The sequence below is a fragment of the Capsella rubella genome, unplaced genomic scaffold (genome assembly GCF_000375325.1).
Source record: "Capsella rubella cultivar Monte Gargano unplaced genomic scaffold, Caprub1_0 scaffold_8, whole genome shotgun sequence".
Taxonomy (NCBI): Eukaryota; Viridiplantae; Streptophyta; class Magnoliopsida; order Brassicales; family Brassicaceae; genus Capsella; species Capsella rubella.
The window spans coordinates 12,381,524-12,398,626 of NW_006238916.1; the positions used below are offsets into that span (position 1 = coordinate 12,381,524).

Sequence of the window (17,103 nt, forward strand, 5' to 3'; positions counted from 1 at the left end):
TACCGTTGTAAAATTTTGAGTCTCAAATATATTACCGTTTCTCAGTGAGTCGACACCTACAGTAAAAATGAATATATTATTACACAATTATTACACAACAGTTCATCTTAACGTTCGCCTGGCCTAGAGACTAGGGAGACCCAAACGGCTATAATTTTTAACGTCTATATTTTCTTACCGTTGTAAACTTTTGAGTCACTCCCTAAGTTTGTGAATGAGTTTGACACGACAACAAAAACCGTTCACATTTAGGCCCACTATGATGTTAAGCCCATCTCAAGAAGCTTCACAGCCGAGAACATATTTGATGAAAAGGCAGACTACAGAATAAGCTCATTAGATCATACTGAGGCCCAATATATTCATAGCTCATCACATTGTTTTTTTTTTTAAACATCGGATTAATGTAAAAATAAATTTAACCCGTCTCGTTTTAACTTTTAATCCTCATCTTCCTCTTTTTTTTTTTTTTTAATCATGAACCAAAATAGAAAATAGTGAAAAATTGAGTGGGAAAAATGAAAAAATGAGATCGAGAAAAAAGGAAATTGCCAAAATGAAAAAATGAGTGGCAGACGGCGTTAGGACAAAGAGAACGTCTTTCTAGGTTTTTGGTTTACGCTCCGCCGTAAAGATTTGCTCTCCGCCGCCGCGTTCTCCCTTTGGCTAATTAAAAAAAAGGTTTTTGCTTTCGCCAAGCTTGTATCAATTATTCATTTGATTATCCATCTAATTCGTGTAAAAACCATCCAGAGTTTCAGCTTCGTCCTCTTTTTTCTCTCTAGGGTTTTGATTTTGATATTGGGTTGGGGATGAGTAGTCCATTCAGTGAAGAGATACTGATTGACAAGCTCGCTAAGCTCAACAGCACTCAGCAATCTATCGAAAGTATCCTTTTTTTTGAAATTCCAATTCATTGCCTTAATTTCAATATTGCTGGTTGATTACTACATCTCTGTGTTTAGTATATTGCTATTCTGATTGTTTGGTTCTTGAGCCTTTTCGGATTAGCTCATTCACATTCCAATTTTGTTTACTCAAGTCTTTTTGTTGTTTGGTTATATCTGATTGTTTGGTCCTTAACCATTTTTTTTTCTCTGGGATAAGCTCTGTCACAGTGGTGCATTGTCCATCGTAGTGAAGCTGAGTTGGTGGTTACTACATGGGAGAAACAGTTTCACAGTACAGAGATATCTCAGAAAGTGCCTCTCCTGTACCTTGCTAACGATATACTTCAGAACAGCAAGCGTCAGGGTAATGAGTTTGTGCAAGAGTTCTGGAAAGTTCTCCCTGGTGCTCTTAAAGATCTTCTTTCCTTGGGAGATGACCATGGTAAAAGCGTGGTCTCGCGATTGGTAATGATTTGTATGGAATTGGCCTTGTTGTTCTGTCGTGCTTAACTAGAATCTCGAATTGTGTTAAACCATAAACTGAGGGAGAAACATGTTTTCTGCAAATGGGTTAATAAAGTCGGATGTTTATGTTTTTTTTTTGGTGCAGGTACTTTTCTTGTGGCTTTTATGGTTGTGATTCTCTGAATCATTAATACTCAATAGCTGACTTAGTCATGAATCTTATTTTTCATTTTTAGTATACTGTTTTATTGTTGGATATTGATATTACTCAGTGGAGTTGATTGCTTTTAAGTTTTTATCTTAACAAGTGTCTTTTCCTTTGTTTTCTGATGCTGCTATATGCGTGATTCTCTTATCTCTCAAGATGAAGAGTCTGTAGTTGATTTTAGAGTAAATTGATACTGATTGGGACTTAACAAATAAAGGGTTTTTGTTCATCGATATTTTATTTTTATAATTAATAGGTTACTATATGGGAAGAGAGAAGAGTTTTTGGGTCTCGTTCAAAGAGTCTTAAAGATGTAATGCTCTCAGAAGAAGCTCCTCCACCGCTTGATGTCAATAAAAAACGATCACGGGGATCCAAATCTTCGAAACGGGATTCAAAATCTGCCAAAACAGTAACAATCTTTCTTTCCTTATTTCTCTAATCAATCCGTCCTGATTTGTTCAGTTTTTTTTTTCCTGAGTCTTAATCAGATTCATTAGCTCCCCATTTGCTCTTTTTCGCTACCAGAAATTATCTAGTGGAGGTGTGACGGAGAAGATAGTGTCTGCATTTAATCTGGTTCGTACAGAGAACTTAAACGAAGAGACAGAGACAAACAAATGCAAGTCTACAGTTAAACGTATCAGAACGATGCAGAAAGATGTTGAGGACGCCTGCTCCACTGGTAAACATATTTAGCAAATATTCTTTGTCTTCTTAAACCCTACATTTTGATTTTTGACGCTATCACATTTTTCACCCGGGGTTATTAAACACACACTGGTTCTCAATGTTGATTGTCTTCAGCAAAAGACCCAAGGAGAAAAACACTGGCAAAAGAACTGGAAGAAGAAGAAATCACTCTGAGACAATCTGTTGAGAAACTTAGATCTATTGAAGAAAATAGAACATCCCTAGTAAAACATCTTAAGGAAGCCCTACGCGAACAGGTAAAGGGGCTTTCATTCCTGTAAGCTAAATAGTTTGTTTAGACATTTTGATTTCTTACTGAGTTTTGTGTGTCAGGAATCTGAACTGGAGAATCTTCAATCTCAGATACAGGTAATGATTGATTTATATTACTTATTTCTAGAAGTTTCCAGTCTAAATTCGGATGGTTCAATCTCCTTATGCGGTTATATGCCTGAGAACTACTTATAAAAATGGAATCTTGGTTAAAAAAAGTGGTATTTTTTCTTGCATCAAATTTTTAATGGTGTTTTGTCTTAAATCATCAGGTAGCACAAGTGCAAACAGAAGAAGCCCAAAACATGCAGAAACGGCTCAATAATGAAATACCGGTTAACAGTAACAACGGAACATCTGGCCAATCAGCAAAAGTTACTCCTGCCTCAATAGCTGCAATGGCAGAAATGCTAACTTCGTCATCAAATTCATCAATGATTATGCATTCTGTTCTGTCTTCCTTTGCTGCTGAAGCTACGCAGACCTCTGGTTTAACCAAATCGAATAGTGCAGACACAAATGCATTTGCTCCTCCAAATCCTCCTCCAAACCCCCAGTATCACATGATCCCAAATCCAGCTGCATCGCAGCAGTTTATACCATATGGATTTGGTAACATTCCGCTAATGCCGCCTGGTCAATTGCCGCCACCCCCTGGATCAATGCCGCCTCATATGATGAATAATCAACCAAACACAGCTCAGCAACAATCGCAACAAGGTCCGAGTTTTCAGCCCCCGAGTATGATGTATTTTGGACCTCCACACCATTCATAAGGTTAGTAAAATCAAACCAAAATTTTTTTAGTTTTAGCTGTAGATTAATTTCTGACTTAGTCTCTTTATTTTTATTTGATGATGCATTGTAGAAAGTAGAAACTCAGATCTTTTGTCTTGCAAATCTTTGTACCTTAAGCTGTTTAGGCAAGTTTACTTATTTGTAACATAATTAGACTTCTGTTGTGTATGCAGTAGTTTCAAATGGGTTCACAATCTTGAGAATTTTATACAAAGTATTTAACATCAGTCATGTTCATTGCAATTATTTAGAAGTCAAAGTTACAAAAATTGTCAATCATACATTTTCAATGTCTATACAAACAACAAATGGAATGCCACTCTTAGAAGCCAGATGAGTTCTGAGTGAACATTCTATTTCGACCACCAACTCGGAACCTAGACCGAATTGAACCATTTGAGTCGATAACTCGGTCCCAGTCAACTGATCCTTCGCCGTCTTCATCCTCATCCTCCGGCACTCTCTCTCTCATCAACTGTAGAATCTTCTTTGCTTTCTCTCTCGCTCTCTCCGTTCCTCTCTCCTCCACTTCCTTCAACACATCCACAGCTCTTGCCTCCTTCGCTAGTCCCTTGAATCGAAGACTCTCATGGCTTAACGCAAACAATGCTGCCACACAGTTCTCACGCGCCGAAGAAGAAGATCGAGCCTCTGTAGCCTCCTCCGTTCTCTCTTCCCATAGCTTCCCCACAAGAATCGCAACCGCATTCGCATCAAGCATAGCCGATCGCCCTTCGCTACAACAAGCTAAATTACAAATCACCAGCAACGCTCGGCTCGCTGATTCACCGGACCTAACCATGGAGAAAAGAGCGGGAACAGCTCCAAGCCTAACGAGCTTCAACCGATTCGTCTGGTTCAAGGACAAATGGTAAAGCGCAAGGGCCGAATCGTGCCGTGTCCTATCACTATCAGCAGCTCGTAACGCGTGAAGCAATGGCTGGAGCGCTCCTAAAACACCAATGGGCATTTTATTATCATCTTCAAGAGAGAGACTAAAAATTGTACCAGCAGCATGTTCTTGAGCTTCTCTTGATCCCGATTTCAAAACATCGATCAAAATGGGAACAAATCCCAAACGAACAATGGTCAATTTGTTCTTCTTCTCCAAAGAAAGATTCACAAGCGAAGCTAAAGAGTTTGTCTGCACTAGAGAGTATCTGGAAACAATCATAGTCTTCAATAAAGAAAGAATCCGAGAAGAACAAAGTGATACCCTAGCTTCATCGCTAGTACGAGTCATCTTCCTCATCATAATCAAACCTTGTTCTTGATCAAAAATATCATTACTCTTAAGCTTGTCGTAAATCACTTCGTCTTCTTCTGGACTGTGCAGCGTTAGGGTTTCAATTTCGGAGGAACAGGATGATGGGGACGGAGAGAAGCAAGCGGGTCTGGTCGTTAGAGGAAGAGGAATGAATGGACTCTGCTGAGCGACGATTACAGATTCATCAGAAGAGCTCGTGGAGTTGAAGTCTCTCCTTCCCATGAGTTCAGAATCAGCGTGGTGAATTATCATCGGAGCACGGTGAGCTACAGCTCTGAGAAGCTCCTGCTCGGAGACACGAATCTCAACGTCCGGTAGAGGCATCAGTTGCCGTAGATTTCGCTCGACGGTGGAGTAATCAGGTGGCTGAGGACGTGAGACGCCAACGCTGTAGCACCAAGTGTCGATTGTTGATTTCATGTTTAGGTTAGGGATGACGTTGGAGAAATCGGGTTGAGAGTCGTCGTCGTCGTCGTCGTTGTCGTCGTCGTTGTCGTTGAGTTTGGGGATAAAGTTTAGGTCACGGCAGACTTGAACACAGACACGTTCGAAGGTTTGACCGGAAGACACAACAACAGGGTCAGACATTATTGATTTCGAAATCGGACAGAGGAATTCGACAGGAGGTTGTTGTCGTTGTTGTTGTCGGGAAGATGTTGAGGAGGAAGAAGAAGACGATTTGTGGCTGAAAGGGTTCCATCTGAGCCGTCCGTTTTTACCCATCTGCAAAAATCAACGGTTTACAAGAAATTGGTGGTGGTGAGTAGTGTGATTTTATCTGAAAAGGGTTTTGGGAGAAATTTAGGGATTTGAATTCATTTTCATGCCTTGGGAGATTTTCTGAGACGAAGATGGAGAGTCGTCTTCTTCCTCCTGAACTGAAGGATTTTGTGGCCTACTGACTTTTTTTTTTTCTTTACTTTTGATTTTTATTTTGTTTTCAAGAAGTGATGATGATTAAATATTTTTTAACTTTGGACGTATTAATTTTTTTCGAATATGTTGACTGTATTTTATTATAGGTGGACCCAAATGAATAGGCTTGAAAATTACTTTCCTTTTCAGGTCAAGTGTGTCAAACACCTACAAAAAAAACCACATTTATATCCTAAAACATATGTACTAATGAACTTGGAATGTAATTAATCGTTTTGGAGTATAATCTAGTAATATGTTTTAGAAAGGTGGGAATTCACTTCACTGAGATATATTTGCATCTCTAAATAAATGATATGGATTTATCACTAAACATGATGGACATCCATACCGTTCTTAGCTTTAGGAAAAAAGAAAAGGTTTCATAACTTTTTTGTACTTCTCACCACTTTCTCTTTTTATCTTCTGATGATGCATTGTTGGATTGCACCAAAGCTAAACTGATAATTGCCATACAAACGTTCGTACCAAAGTATAAGGTACGATATAAACATGGTTAGTCAACATATTCATTTCTGGGATACATTTAGACAGTTTTTCTTAACCAAGAACACTACTACTTAGGTTTTGCTTCCTTTTTTCATAAAGCTCTTAGTCAATAAAAAATCTTTGATGAAAATCGGCATATGGTGCATGATCGCCATGACGGTCGATAACCTTCCTGTAGAGAACCAAGCCGGCGGATTTTTCCTCAGCACCACGGAAACGGTCTGTTTGGCAAATTCCTCAGTGGGTATTGGCTTTATGTTTTGCGACAGAAACACTCTCTCACGGATAGCTTCCTCGAACGGTTTGTATAGTTTCAATTCAGGTAAATTGTTGAAACTTGTTAACCCTGAGTTAGCTATGTTTGATTGAATACCTCCTGGAACAATGTTGATTACATCGATCCCAAATGGCTTAAGCTCCAACCTAGAAAGGAGACAAACACAAAACAAATTAGTGTTTCAGATAATATGAGTCAAAAGCTGAAGAAAGAAGATTTGCTGAAATCGAAAAACCTTAACGTATCGGTAAGAGCATGAAGAGCAGCTTTTGATGCGGTATAAACCCCAGCCCATGGTCCTGGTGCCATTATGCTAATACTTCCTATGTTGACAATCTTTCCCTTTTTCTTAGACGCCATGTGAGGTACAACAGCTTGAGTCATCCTCATGGAACCTGCAAAATTCTTTTAAGAGTTGAGTTCTTGTAGAGGTTACTCTCACATCCCAAACCACCAAACAAATCACTTAAGAGTTAAGTCAATCAATGGAATAACATATACCAGAAGACATGAAAGAGTTGAGTCAGGAATTTTAACAAACATATGGTGAGCATAAAACACGAAGAAAATTCGAAAATGTATGAATTCACCGAAGACATTGGTGTTGAAGGTGTTATCCATGGCTGAGATCGGAATCTCGGCGAGAGGTCCGATACACTGAACTCCGGCGTTATTAACCAAAACATCGATCTGACCAAATTTGTCGATAACTTTGGACACAACTTTACTCACGCTCTGCTCCGATTGAACATCGAGCTCCTCCACAAAAAACTTGAGATCTTTCTCCAAATCGATCATCGTGCTCTGCGATCGACTCGTCGCCACTACGCGACAACCATGAGCCGAGAACTCACGCGCCAGAGCGTGGCCGATTCCTCCCTGAGAACATCCCGTGATGAGCACCACTGGTGTACCACCGCTGCTTCCCATCCTCTCGCTCAAGCAACTACCAAATCTTATAAACTCTCTACTAAACAACTTGTTTTAAGAGAAAGGGAGAATTAAAAGGGTCGAGTTGCAAAAATCACGCCTGAAGTTCCTCAACACAGTATAAGGATGACGATGATGATGATGATAGTTTTAAAATTTTAGAATTCTTCTCCCCAGAAGTTTGTTCCACGTATGCAACTAAGTCCCTGAGATTTGTTTTCACTTTTTACTTTTGACTCTCAGTGATTCGCCGGAGAAGACAAAGTCATTTTTTTTTTGGTAAATAGAGAAGACAAAGTCATTATATGAACACATAATTTGATTAATACATTTACACATACTTTAAGTTATTTTACATAAAACTTCACAAAGCAAAAAAAAAGAAAAGAAAAGAAAGCATAGGTTAAGGAAAACAAATTAGCTATGAACAAAAACGAAACTATGGGAATCAAGGAGAGAAGACGCCATGAGAGACGGCGATTGCAAACTCAGATTTAGGTTCGGAGATGTTCTTCAAACTCTGAAAATTCAACTTGTCAATTGCGACAGTCATCTTCGCCGAAACTATTTTCCTCCAATCGAATTCCGCCGGGGCCGCAGATGTGGAAACCGCCGTATGCCGGCTCATGCTCATCCTCCTCTCGTACTCCTCCGCAACCAAAATCGCTATGTCCGCCATTATATCGGTTATCTCCGGTTTATCTGATCACTGATGCTTGTTCGGTTCTCTCTGGTTTAAAATATATCTGAGATTCTTCAACGAGTTGTATTATATATATATAGTGCATAATTTACGTGCTGTAGCGGGGTAATGGATAAGGTTGGGTCAATAGTTTCTCTAAGTTTATGATTTTGTAATTAATATAAAACTTTTGGTTAATGGTTTTATTTTATAAAAAATGGGTGCCGAATCTGTTGGTACAGGTAGTTTTCGTGAGAAGGTTGGCTCGGTCGGTTTTATAAAATAATAATGGTTTTGTGTGGAAAGCTTTTTGTTGAGTGGGTCTCAAGGTCCGTGTCATCTACGTATGGTTCTTATCACTAATTCATTTTTAAAAAAATTATGATTATAGGTTTGTCAAATGAATAATTTCCTAGTATTTTTTTCAATTTTTTTAATATATAATAGATTGCAGTTATAGACTAAGAGTAAAGGGATTATCTAATTATTGAACAATTGTTTTTTTTTATATACATTATAAATGAATATCTAACAAAATTTACTTTGGCCTACCAAAAAAACAAAGTTAATTTGGGATTTAAAACTAAAAAACTGCAGTTAATTAAACTCCCAAAGTAAGTGTAGTTTAAAGTTGTTGAAGTTTGTGATCCAACCTAAGTTGCATCAAGCCCACTATCAAGATTAAGTCCAATAATTCTTATTATCTATTTTTGTTTGGAGTTTTATATTATGGGCCTATTAAAAGGAAGACCCATTACATTCTTTAAAACCAAATATGTAAACCCATTATATTTGCTTGTGTGTAAACCCATACGGATTAAACTATATATGATCATTTTTACAAAGATTAAAAAGCTAACTTGCATGATCATTGATCTTTTTACTACATTCATTTGACCAGTTATAACTTATATCACTAAATTGTATAGTGTCTGATAGCGATTGGTATACGTATATCATTATTTTAAAAATTGCTATAATCAATATACCAATATATATATTTTTTTTTCTGATCACATCTTCTGATTTTGTTTACTCAAATTTCTTCTTTCAGGAAATAAATTTGTTTCCTACTACTGGTAATTTGTATTGGTCGGTGATGTTATTGTTTTCTAAATCGGGGTTAAACATACATTGTGACATTGTGTCGTATAGATACAACAGTGTCCAATTGAACTACAAAAAAAAAGAAAAAAAAAAGAGAGAGAGGATAAGATAAAGGTTTATTTCCTAAAGTAAGAAGATAAGGATAAAGGAAACTATAAACGCAGAGAAGAAAATGAAGTAAACCTTAAAACGTGTGAAAGTTTCCAATTTCTTTGGTGTGTACTTCTTCTCTCTCTTTTTTTTTTGTTCCTGCAGGCTGCAGCAAAGCTTCTCTTTTGTTGTTTTTGACTATTAGTATGAAGATAAAATACTTTACAGAATAAGAAAAACAAAAATTTGAAATTAGTAATGCTGAAAAGTAGAACTGTACTATAAATTTATTTATTCTCTTTTTCCAACCCACCTTTTCTTGTCAATTTGTTTCTCCAATTTTCTTGAATTCTTAGCGCCTTTAGAAGAAAAAAGAAAGAGGAGAAAACGATCTTTCAGAATTATCCGAACATATACTTTTTGTATAATGATCGCGTACGAGTTATTTATTATCTGAATACTCGTAAATATTTTTCTTTAAAAAAAAGATCCAAAAATACTTAGTCGATTTTTTTTTTTTTAACTTGGACAGGTCAAAGGCTGAGGCGATTAAGGAGTCTTATATTTGTTTTGTCGACAATTAGGAGTCGAATCTCTATTGGCAAACAAGTACACACAGTAGCTCATATTATTTATTTAAAACACAGCTAAAAAAACTATATATTCACTGTTAAATCCAACTTATTAAAGCACGACACCTTTACACCTAAGTGGATATATATGTGGGATCGACTTCTTTTATACCCTATGAAAATGAACTTGTATGAAGTCTTTCCGAGCCTCGTAGGGGCATGGATCCCTTGTGTTTATTTATTCTTAATCCCCTTTTTTAATGTACACTAATTAGTATTCTAATTTGCTGTGTAATCTTTCTTTTCTCTATCGAGAATCTCTTCTCGAATAATTCTTAAAGCACTCCATTTTTTTAACACAAGAATCAGATCTCTACAAAATGTGTTTATACGATTTGGTTGTTTTGTTTGCCCAATACAAAACAATACCAGTCCTGGGCAATACATATCGCAATATTTACTTTTTACGCAATAGACTAATAAGCTTTAAGGAAAAATTAAAGTACTCTTTAAGAATGTATATAAAAGTGGCTAATTAACAAGATACATGGTCGTATGACGCAAACAATGACCCAAAACGTCTTCTCAATCACCAATCACTAATCACAAATGTGAATATACATGAGCACACATATATATATATATATATATCACAATCATCCATTATATTATACTATCATATTATAATAATGAATCAGATATGGTCTAATGATGGGGGCCAAAGGTTGCTTTACTTCTAAGTTCTAATAACGTCCCTAAACAATTTTTTAAAGAAAATTTGGTATGATTTTCACTTATAATATTTCATTAATCATCCCATTAGTAAAGTTTGCATCTCCTTTTAAGCGCATGCACGTGCCACTGCATGAATCCAATTCTATCAACATGTACTACTCACAAAACTACTCAAAAACTACAGTTTTTTGTGATATAAACTCGATAGTCACTTACTCATTTCTGGACAAATATATATATATACATATATATATATATGTGCTGTAAGTATAATTGTTAAATATCATGATTAGTACAAAAAATATATCGACCAATCAATTACGTCAACGAGTTTCCTGTATTTTGAAAATTTTTAAAAGCTATTAGTTTCATTCCACGATTGGTTTAGTTACACTAAATTTGTTTTAATTTTATATACATTTTATATATATGTCTTATGATACGACCAATCTTTGTATATATAGTACTGCTCCATTATTTTTTTGGTTAGAAGAATAAAATTATTAGTATACATATAAATAATTATTTTACAAGGATGGGAAATCATCGTTTATGCCAATAATATGAATTAAAAAAAACTGAAAATCCAAACACCAGGTAGCCACTCGTGGTGGCAAACCACTTTATAAGATAGCACTCGAGAATAATTCTACAAATAGGCAAAAGCTAAGTGTTTATGCATGACGTCTCTTTTTCTATCTTATCGATTTTATAATTTATATATATAGAGTATTTGTATTTTTTTCAAATTTGAAGTTAATAATATTGCTATATTATAATATGTGGATAGAGTGTGAAATAGATTTTTTTTAATATAATATTGTGATATAAACTCGATAATCATTTATTTATTTTCAGGCAAAAGAAAGAAAAAAATATATGCAATCATGTAAGTATAATTGTTAAATATCATAATTAGTACGAAAATTATATCGATTAGCAGTTTCATCTGAGTAAGTCAAGAACCAAAAAGTTTTGGAAGCTGCTCAGCTGATTCGGGAAAGATGTTTTGCGCAGAAAAAAACTATAGAAAGTTTGCAGATGGTATTTATGCATGATGTTTATCTATCGATTTCATAATTTATATATAGTATCTATATTTTTCAAATTCTAAACTAATAATATTGCTATTTTATAATATGTGGATAGAGTGTGAAATGGAATTTAACCAATGTCAATCATTCACAATGGATCATAGGGATAAAAAAGCAACCATCACTTGAGTTGTGTAACTTTATACACACATCATTTGCACCATCGAATAGGTTTCACAAAAACAACAAAAAAATCAGTTATTAAAATTGTTTATTTACTTATTAAACTTATCCTGTTGTAGTTAGTTTCCTCCTACTAGACAATCCAATATTAGATAATGCATCTCTTTATAAATATTTTTGTTTTTTTAATTCATCTTTATTGTGTACCTAATATGTGGAGCTTATCTTCTCTCTTTCTCTATGTATTTTTATATGCATGTCCATGAACATCTTACGTCATATAATGATCGTAACCCTTAAATGATATATCAGTTATTTTGATAAAATAATGCTACATGCATAAAGACGGCAAAGCATATACATACAAGAAGTGAATAAATGAGAAATAAAACAAAAAAACAAATGTAACAGTTAGTCATCTTTGACACATCCTCTAGCTAAAATCTCATTCGATTAGTTTTATTTGTAAGTTAAATCCTATTTATGAGTAATGATGGGGTTTATGGTCTAAATCGATATGTAGGAATCAAAGAAGACATGTACAACTTTTTCATTATTTCCACACCAATACGATTATTAATTAATGTTATATAGTATAATCATAATCAAAGATGCACAAATGTCTCCTATGGAGCTTGAAGAGCCAAATTTGTTTTATTTAAAAATTGAATCACTTAAAAAGGCTGCAATATTAATTAGGTGATTCCTTCACCTAAATAACTCTACTAATCTAGCCTGTTTGAGCTCCCAAAGGCTATATAATCATTTGTTTTAAAAAATATAATCGTATTTCTACAGTTATGGTTTTTATTATTAACACGAAGAATGTATGTTAAACTAATGCTATCATCTTTGTTTGAAATACTAATTACATTCCACTAATTTAATGCAAAATGGGTTCGCTATATACAAATTGACCAAATACCTTCTTGAATTTTTAAAATAAAATAAATGTTGCTTGTTTGAACTGTTCATCTGGGTCGGTCGTGCTTAACCAATATTATATCAGCATGTAATAGATTATATATAGCTAGTTGCTAAAAATAAAGATTATAATAAGTAGTTATTATAATTATTTTAAAATAATTTCTTAATAGTCAGTCTGAACCTATTCAATGAGACAGCTATGATATATGGATAAACATCAATTTTTTTTGAGTTTATAAAATGTTAATATAAACTAGCTTGTTGGGATAAAATAAAAAGGTTTTGATTACAGAGATTAGTAGTTAATTACTTAATTAGTAAATATTAGAAGTAGCCGTTAATAATATGTCATCAGAATCGAAGCAGACTCTGGAGTTGTCCATATTCCTAATTGCAACACCGTGAGTAATCAAACACGCGCTCATGTCTTCTCTGGTTGAGTGACTGAGTGTTACATACTTTGACACGCGCTAGATTCTGTCGCGTGTATTTAAGTTATCGCCGACGAATGCGTAGGTTAGAGAAGCATACATGCGCAAGGTAATAAAACTAGAAGAAGAAAAAAAAAAAAAGTAAAAGGAAAAAATACATATATAAGTAAAAAGGAAGAATTTAGAAGAGAATAAAAAAATGGATCTACCTGGTGCGCACATCAGCGTGCGAGGTAGTGGAGAGACATGACAATTGAATATATATATATATATTTTTTTTCGTAAAACGAATAATTAAGTTAAATAATCAAAGTTATTATCTTAAGAAAATATTAAGATTCGATTGCGTATCAGTGGTTCATACCTATTAATTCGCTGCTATTCACAAACAATTAATTTTGCACCATCAAACAAAACTTGATATGTGAAAAAACCGTATCGTTTTTATTTCCACAAACAGATTACTCTGGTCCTGTGTTTTGATATATAAAATTGAGAAAATTTAGAATAGAAAAAAATGTAATAATTAGGTTTTGACTCACTGTAGCTTGAGTTATGCTTGAAGACAAAAATCACCGAGAAAGAAACCATTATATAACAAAAAAAAAAAAGAGTTAAAAGAAAGATATATAAATAAAAAAATAACAGCGTCGTCAAAGCCAAAGGTCTCCTCATTTAAGTTGTCGTGATTATTCATCCTTCTTCTTCTTCTTCTACTTGAAGATGATGAGACCTGAGTTTCTTCTCAGACAGAAGGAAGAGTTTTTAAAGTGCCTTCTGTTTACGGTCGGATTCCAACTCCACTCTTCTTGGCTTTACGTCCGATCTTGTCGCTGAAAGCCTGAAACCTTCTTCCTTCCTTTTTTCTCTTTTCATATGGTTTTCGCGACAAAACTTTGCCTTTCCTTTTAAAAGTTTGACGCCAGATTACATCACAAGGTTCGGCCTTCAGATCTTTCTCTCTTCTTAGACAACATCTCTACTTTGGCTTTTTACTCTGTTTGTATCCTAATCTTGCTAGTTTATATCACTTAAAAAGCTTAAAGTCTTGTTTGCTCTTATTGGTTTTGTTCTGGTTCCTTTTTTTTTTTCTTCTCTCGATCGATTCGTCTTCAATGATTTTTTTTTCTTGGTTGCTTGGAAATGAAGCTGGAAAGAACTGATTCGAATATTTCCCAAAATTGTAGTATTGCAATAATAAGATTTACAACCTTTTCAATCTTCAATTCTAGATAGGTGTGGTTTGACTTCATGATTGGTTTTTCCTTTTTTTCTTTTCTTGATGTTATCTCTTTACTAGCTAGTTGCGTACAAGAATTTAATAAAGCAAATGAATGGAAATTTCCTATTTTTTTGGGGGAGTCGTTTAACTGTTAAACTATGTTTAGTTGGTCCACTATTAGTGCTGAAATATAAAAGTGACATTCCAATTAGTGGAAACTTGTCTTCCCAAGGCTTTTTTTTTTTCTTTTTCTGCTTAACAAAAATTCTATGGTATATTATCTATTTTGACACCCTCCAAACACTGTTGGATGGGATATGGTTTCTTTTTATCGCTGTAGGTTATATAGATTTGTAGGCGGATGATTATATGACCTAAAGTTAAAATCATTTATGTTCACTTGGCTGTCATTACAATATAAGTGATCTTCTTTGTGTTCTCCAAGGTCTTAGAGAATCTATTGAAATGCCCTCTCAGATTTCTTTCTTTGTATAATATCTTTGGAGGTGAATTTGTTGTTCTTTTCATTGAAGACTTTACAAGTTCTACTATTTGCTTTACTTGCTACGTTTGTTTGACTTTTGTGTGATCTAACTTTTGGTTGAGACCTAATATGCTTATCCTTTCCGATTATGTTCTTTGGAATTTCTTCGTTTTCTTGGTTTGGGATGCTTTTACACATTGTTTAAAAAGTTTATATTTTCTTAATCTCTTCAGTTGCGGAAAAAATGAATTCGACATCGACACATTTTGTGCCACCGAGAAGAGTTGGCATATATGAACCTGTCCATCAATTCGGTATGTGGGGGGATAGTTTCAAGAGCAATATTGGCAATGGGAATATGAACACACCAACCCACATTATTATACCCAATAATCAGAAACTAGACAACAACTTGGTACTTTTTTTTTTGCTTCATTGGTCTTTCAGTCTCTTGATGATAATTTTTCTTGGTTTGTTTTCAAAATTCTGAAAAAGTTTCATTTATTGATATTTTGATTTTGTATTTTAGTCAGAGGATACTTCCCATGGGACAGCAGGAACTCCTCACATGTTTGATCAAGAAGCTTCCACGTCTAGACATCCTGATAAGGTTAATAACTATTCACAAATGCTCGTCTATCGGTTTCTTAATCATATTTTTCTCCGCGGGTTGTATAGACTGAATCTTTATATCGTCACAGATACAGAGACGGCTTGCGCAAAACCGCGAGGCTGCTAGGAAAAGTCGCTTGCGCAAGAAGGTATGATGACATTATTCTCCCTCCTTTAGTAATAAAGTTTCTGTTTGTTTATTCAGTAGGGAGGTTTTGATCGTGTGTTTACTTGCAGGCTTATGTTCAGCAGTTGGAAACAAGCCGTTTGAAGCTAATTCAGTTAGAGCAAGAACTCGATCGTGCTAGACAGCAGGTTAATGAAATGAAATCTAAACATGTACATATTAGCTTTCTTTTGATTTCCAAAACATATTGCAGTTTCTTATAGATATTGTATGTTCTCAGGGATTCTATGTGGGGAACGGAATAGAGACTAACTCCCTCGGTTTTTCGGAAACCATGAATCCAGGTTTGTATCAAGAACAATGAGTCTATTTCTATACATATCAAGAATCATGATTTTGATTGGTGAAACTTATATGATTTGCAGGGATTGCTGCATTTGAAATGGAATATGGACATTGGGTTGAAGAACAGAACAGACAGATATGTGAACTAAGAACGGTTTTACATGGACACATTAACGATGTCGAGCTTTGTTTGCTAGTTGAAACCGCCATGAAACATTACTTCGAGCTCTTCAAAATGAAATCAACCGCTGCAAAAGCGGATGTCTTCTTCGTCATGTCAGGGATGTGGAAAACTTCAGCAGAACGGTTTTTCTTGTGGATTGGCGGATTCCGACCGTCGGATCTTCTCAAGGTAAAACAAAGAACAATCTCACGAAATGTTATTATTGTGTCGAATGAAACAACAGGATTACAATGTTTAGATGTTTTCTTTTGTAGGTTCTCTTGCCACATTTTGATATCTTGACGGATCAACAAATTCTAGATGTATGCAATCTAAGACAATCTTGTCAGCAAGCTGAAGATGCGTTGACTCAAGGTATGGAGAAGCTGCAACACACGCTTGCGGATTGCGTTGCAGGGGGTCAACTCGGTGAAGGAAGCTACATTCCTCAAGTGAATTCTGCAATGGATAGATTAGAAGCTTTGGTCAGTTTTGTAAATCAGGTAATGATCTAATCTCTTTTATTTTTATGAATCAAAACATAACACATTTTAAGACTAGTTTCTTGACGATTTGCTTTGTGTTGTTTCTTAGGCTGATCACTTGAGACACGAGACATTGCAACAAATGTATCGGATCCTGACCACACGACAAGCGGCTCGAGGATTATTAGCTCTTGGTGAGTATTTTCAACGGCTTAGAGCCTTGAGCTCAAGTTGGGCAACCCGACACCGTGAACCAACGTAGTTATTGAGATTTTGAACCAAGCATACCAATGAAAGACCTCAAGAATGAAGATGAGTGCATCTGAAGAAAAAAACAAAACAGAGGATTACTCTGAATAAATTGGGGGTTGCTGCTGATGATTATTTTTACTCTGCGGCTGAATCAGAAAATTTGAAAAAACATGTATTGATATAAGTTGTAAATATCAGGAAATATGGGGTGCAAAAATTTGTACTTTGTAGCTTTTAAAAGAGACGAAAAGTTTTATCGAATGTTTGTTTGATTGTAAACATGTCAGATTATATAAACTTGATTCCAAATTCCCCTATTATTAATGAATGTATATGTGAGAAAACTATAGGGGTTAATCTAAATTGTTATGTTTTGTGTGACTTCCGTTTGTAGTTTTAAATACTATTTGGACCTTCTAAGTAATT

General features: G+C 35.0%; 5 protein-coding genes and 1 long non-coding RNA gene across 8 annotated transcripts; 2 read left to right on the forward strand and 4 right to left on the reverse strand.

Moving 5' to 3' along the window:
• Positions 1 to 532: 532 nt before the first annotated feature.
• On the forward strand, positions 533 to 4,750 carry LOC17877058 (regulation of nuclear pre-mRNA domain-containing protein 1B). 3 transcript variants are annotated; one of them, XM_023777777.1, is made up of 9 exons: positions 533 to 681; positions 786 to 888; positions 1,108 to 1,355; positions 1,820 to 1,975; positions 2,092 to 2,248; positions 2,371 to 2,513; positions 2,590 to 2,625; positions 2,802 to 3,306; positions 4,664 to 4,750. In XM_023777777.1, exons 2-8 carry the CDS (start codon positions 813 to 815, stop codon positions 3,303 to 3,305), a joined length of 1,320 nt encoding a protein of 439 aa, XP_023633545.1. In that variant the 5' UTR covers positions 533 to 681; positions 786 to 812; the 3' UTR covers position 3,306; positions 4,664 to 4,750. The 3 variants fall into 3 exon arrangements, with proteins under 3 accessions (XP_023633545.1, XP_023633546.1, XP_023633547.1); XM_023777778.1 differs by lacking the exon at positions 4,664 to 4,750 and adding an exon at positions 3,398 to 3,523; XM_023777779.1 differs by lacking the exons at positions 533 to 681; positions 786 to 888; positions 4,664 to 4,750 and having other exon boundaries at positions 1,158 to 1,332; positions 2,802 to 3,523.
• On the reverse strand, positions 3,543 to 5,685 carry LOC17874780 (U-box domain-containing protein 38). The gene is made up of 2 exons (XM_006282079.2): positions 5,422 to 5,685; positions 3,543 to 5,317 (listed from the first exon to the last, which is right to left on the reverse strand). Exon 2 carries the CDS (start codon positions 5,315 to 5,317, stop codon positions 3,650 to 3,652), a length of 1,668 nt encoding a protein of 555 aa, XP_006282141.1. The 5' UTR covers positions 5,422 to 5,685; the 3' UTR covers positions 3,543 to 3,649.
• Positions 5,686 to 5,985: 300 nt separating this feature from the next.
• On the reverse strand, positions 5,986 to 7,443 carry LOC17877362 (NADPH-dependent 1-acyldihydroxyacetone phosphate reductase). Its single transcript, XM_006281448.2, has 3 exons — positions 6,887 to 7,443; positions 6,532 to 6,691; positions 5,986 to 6,442 (listed from the first exon to the last, which is right to left on the reverse strand). Exons 1-3 carry the CDS (start codon positions 7,224 to 7,226, stop codon positions 6,091 to 6,093), a joined length of 852 nt encoding a protein of 283 aa, XP_006281510.1. The 5' UTR covers positions 7,227 to 7,443; the 3' UTR covers positions 5,986 to 6,090.
• An 84-nt stretch (positions 7,444 to 7,527) lies between these two features.
• Positions 7,528 to 8,007, reverse strand: LOC17876311. Its single transcript, XM_006282268.2, has one exon. It carries the CDS (start codon positions 7,903 to 7,905, stop codon positions 7,675 to 7,677), a length of 231 nt encoding a protein of 76 aa, XP_006282330.1. The 5' UTR covers positions 7,906 to 8,007; the 3' UTR covers positions 7,528 to 7,674.
• A 995-nt stretch (positions 8,008 to 9,002) lies between these two features.
• LOC111829082 lies at positions 9,003 to 9,504 on the reverse strand. Its single transcript, XR_002832647.1, has 3 exons — positions 9,419 to 9,504; positions 9,199 to 9,325; positions 9,003 to 9,084 (listed from the first exon to the last, which is right to left on the reverse strand). It is a non-coding gene; the product is annotated as an uncharacterized LOC111829082 (long non-coding RNA).
• A 4,142-nt stretch (positions 9,505 to 13,646) lies between these two features.
• On the forward strand, positions 13,647 to 17,050 carry LOC17875884 (transcription factor TGA1). Its single transcript, XM_006280602.2, has 9 exons — positions 13,647 to 13,926; positions 14,927 to 15,108; positions 15,223 to 15,303; positions 15,395 to 15,454; positions 15,543 to 15,620; positions 15,713 to 15,776; positions 15,858 to 16,129; positions 16,216 to 16,443; positions 16,535 to 17,050. The coding sequence occupies exons 2-9, from the start codon at positions 14,938 to 14,940 to the stop codon at positions 16,685 to 16,687; spliced, it is 1,107 nt and encodes a 368-aa protein (XP_006280664.1). The 5' UTR covers positions 13,647 to 13,926; positions 14,927 to 14,937; the 3' UTR covers positions 16,688 to 17,050.
• The last annotated feature ends 53 nt before the right edge of the window (positions 17,051 to 17,103 follow it).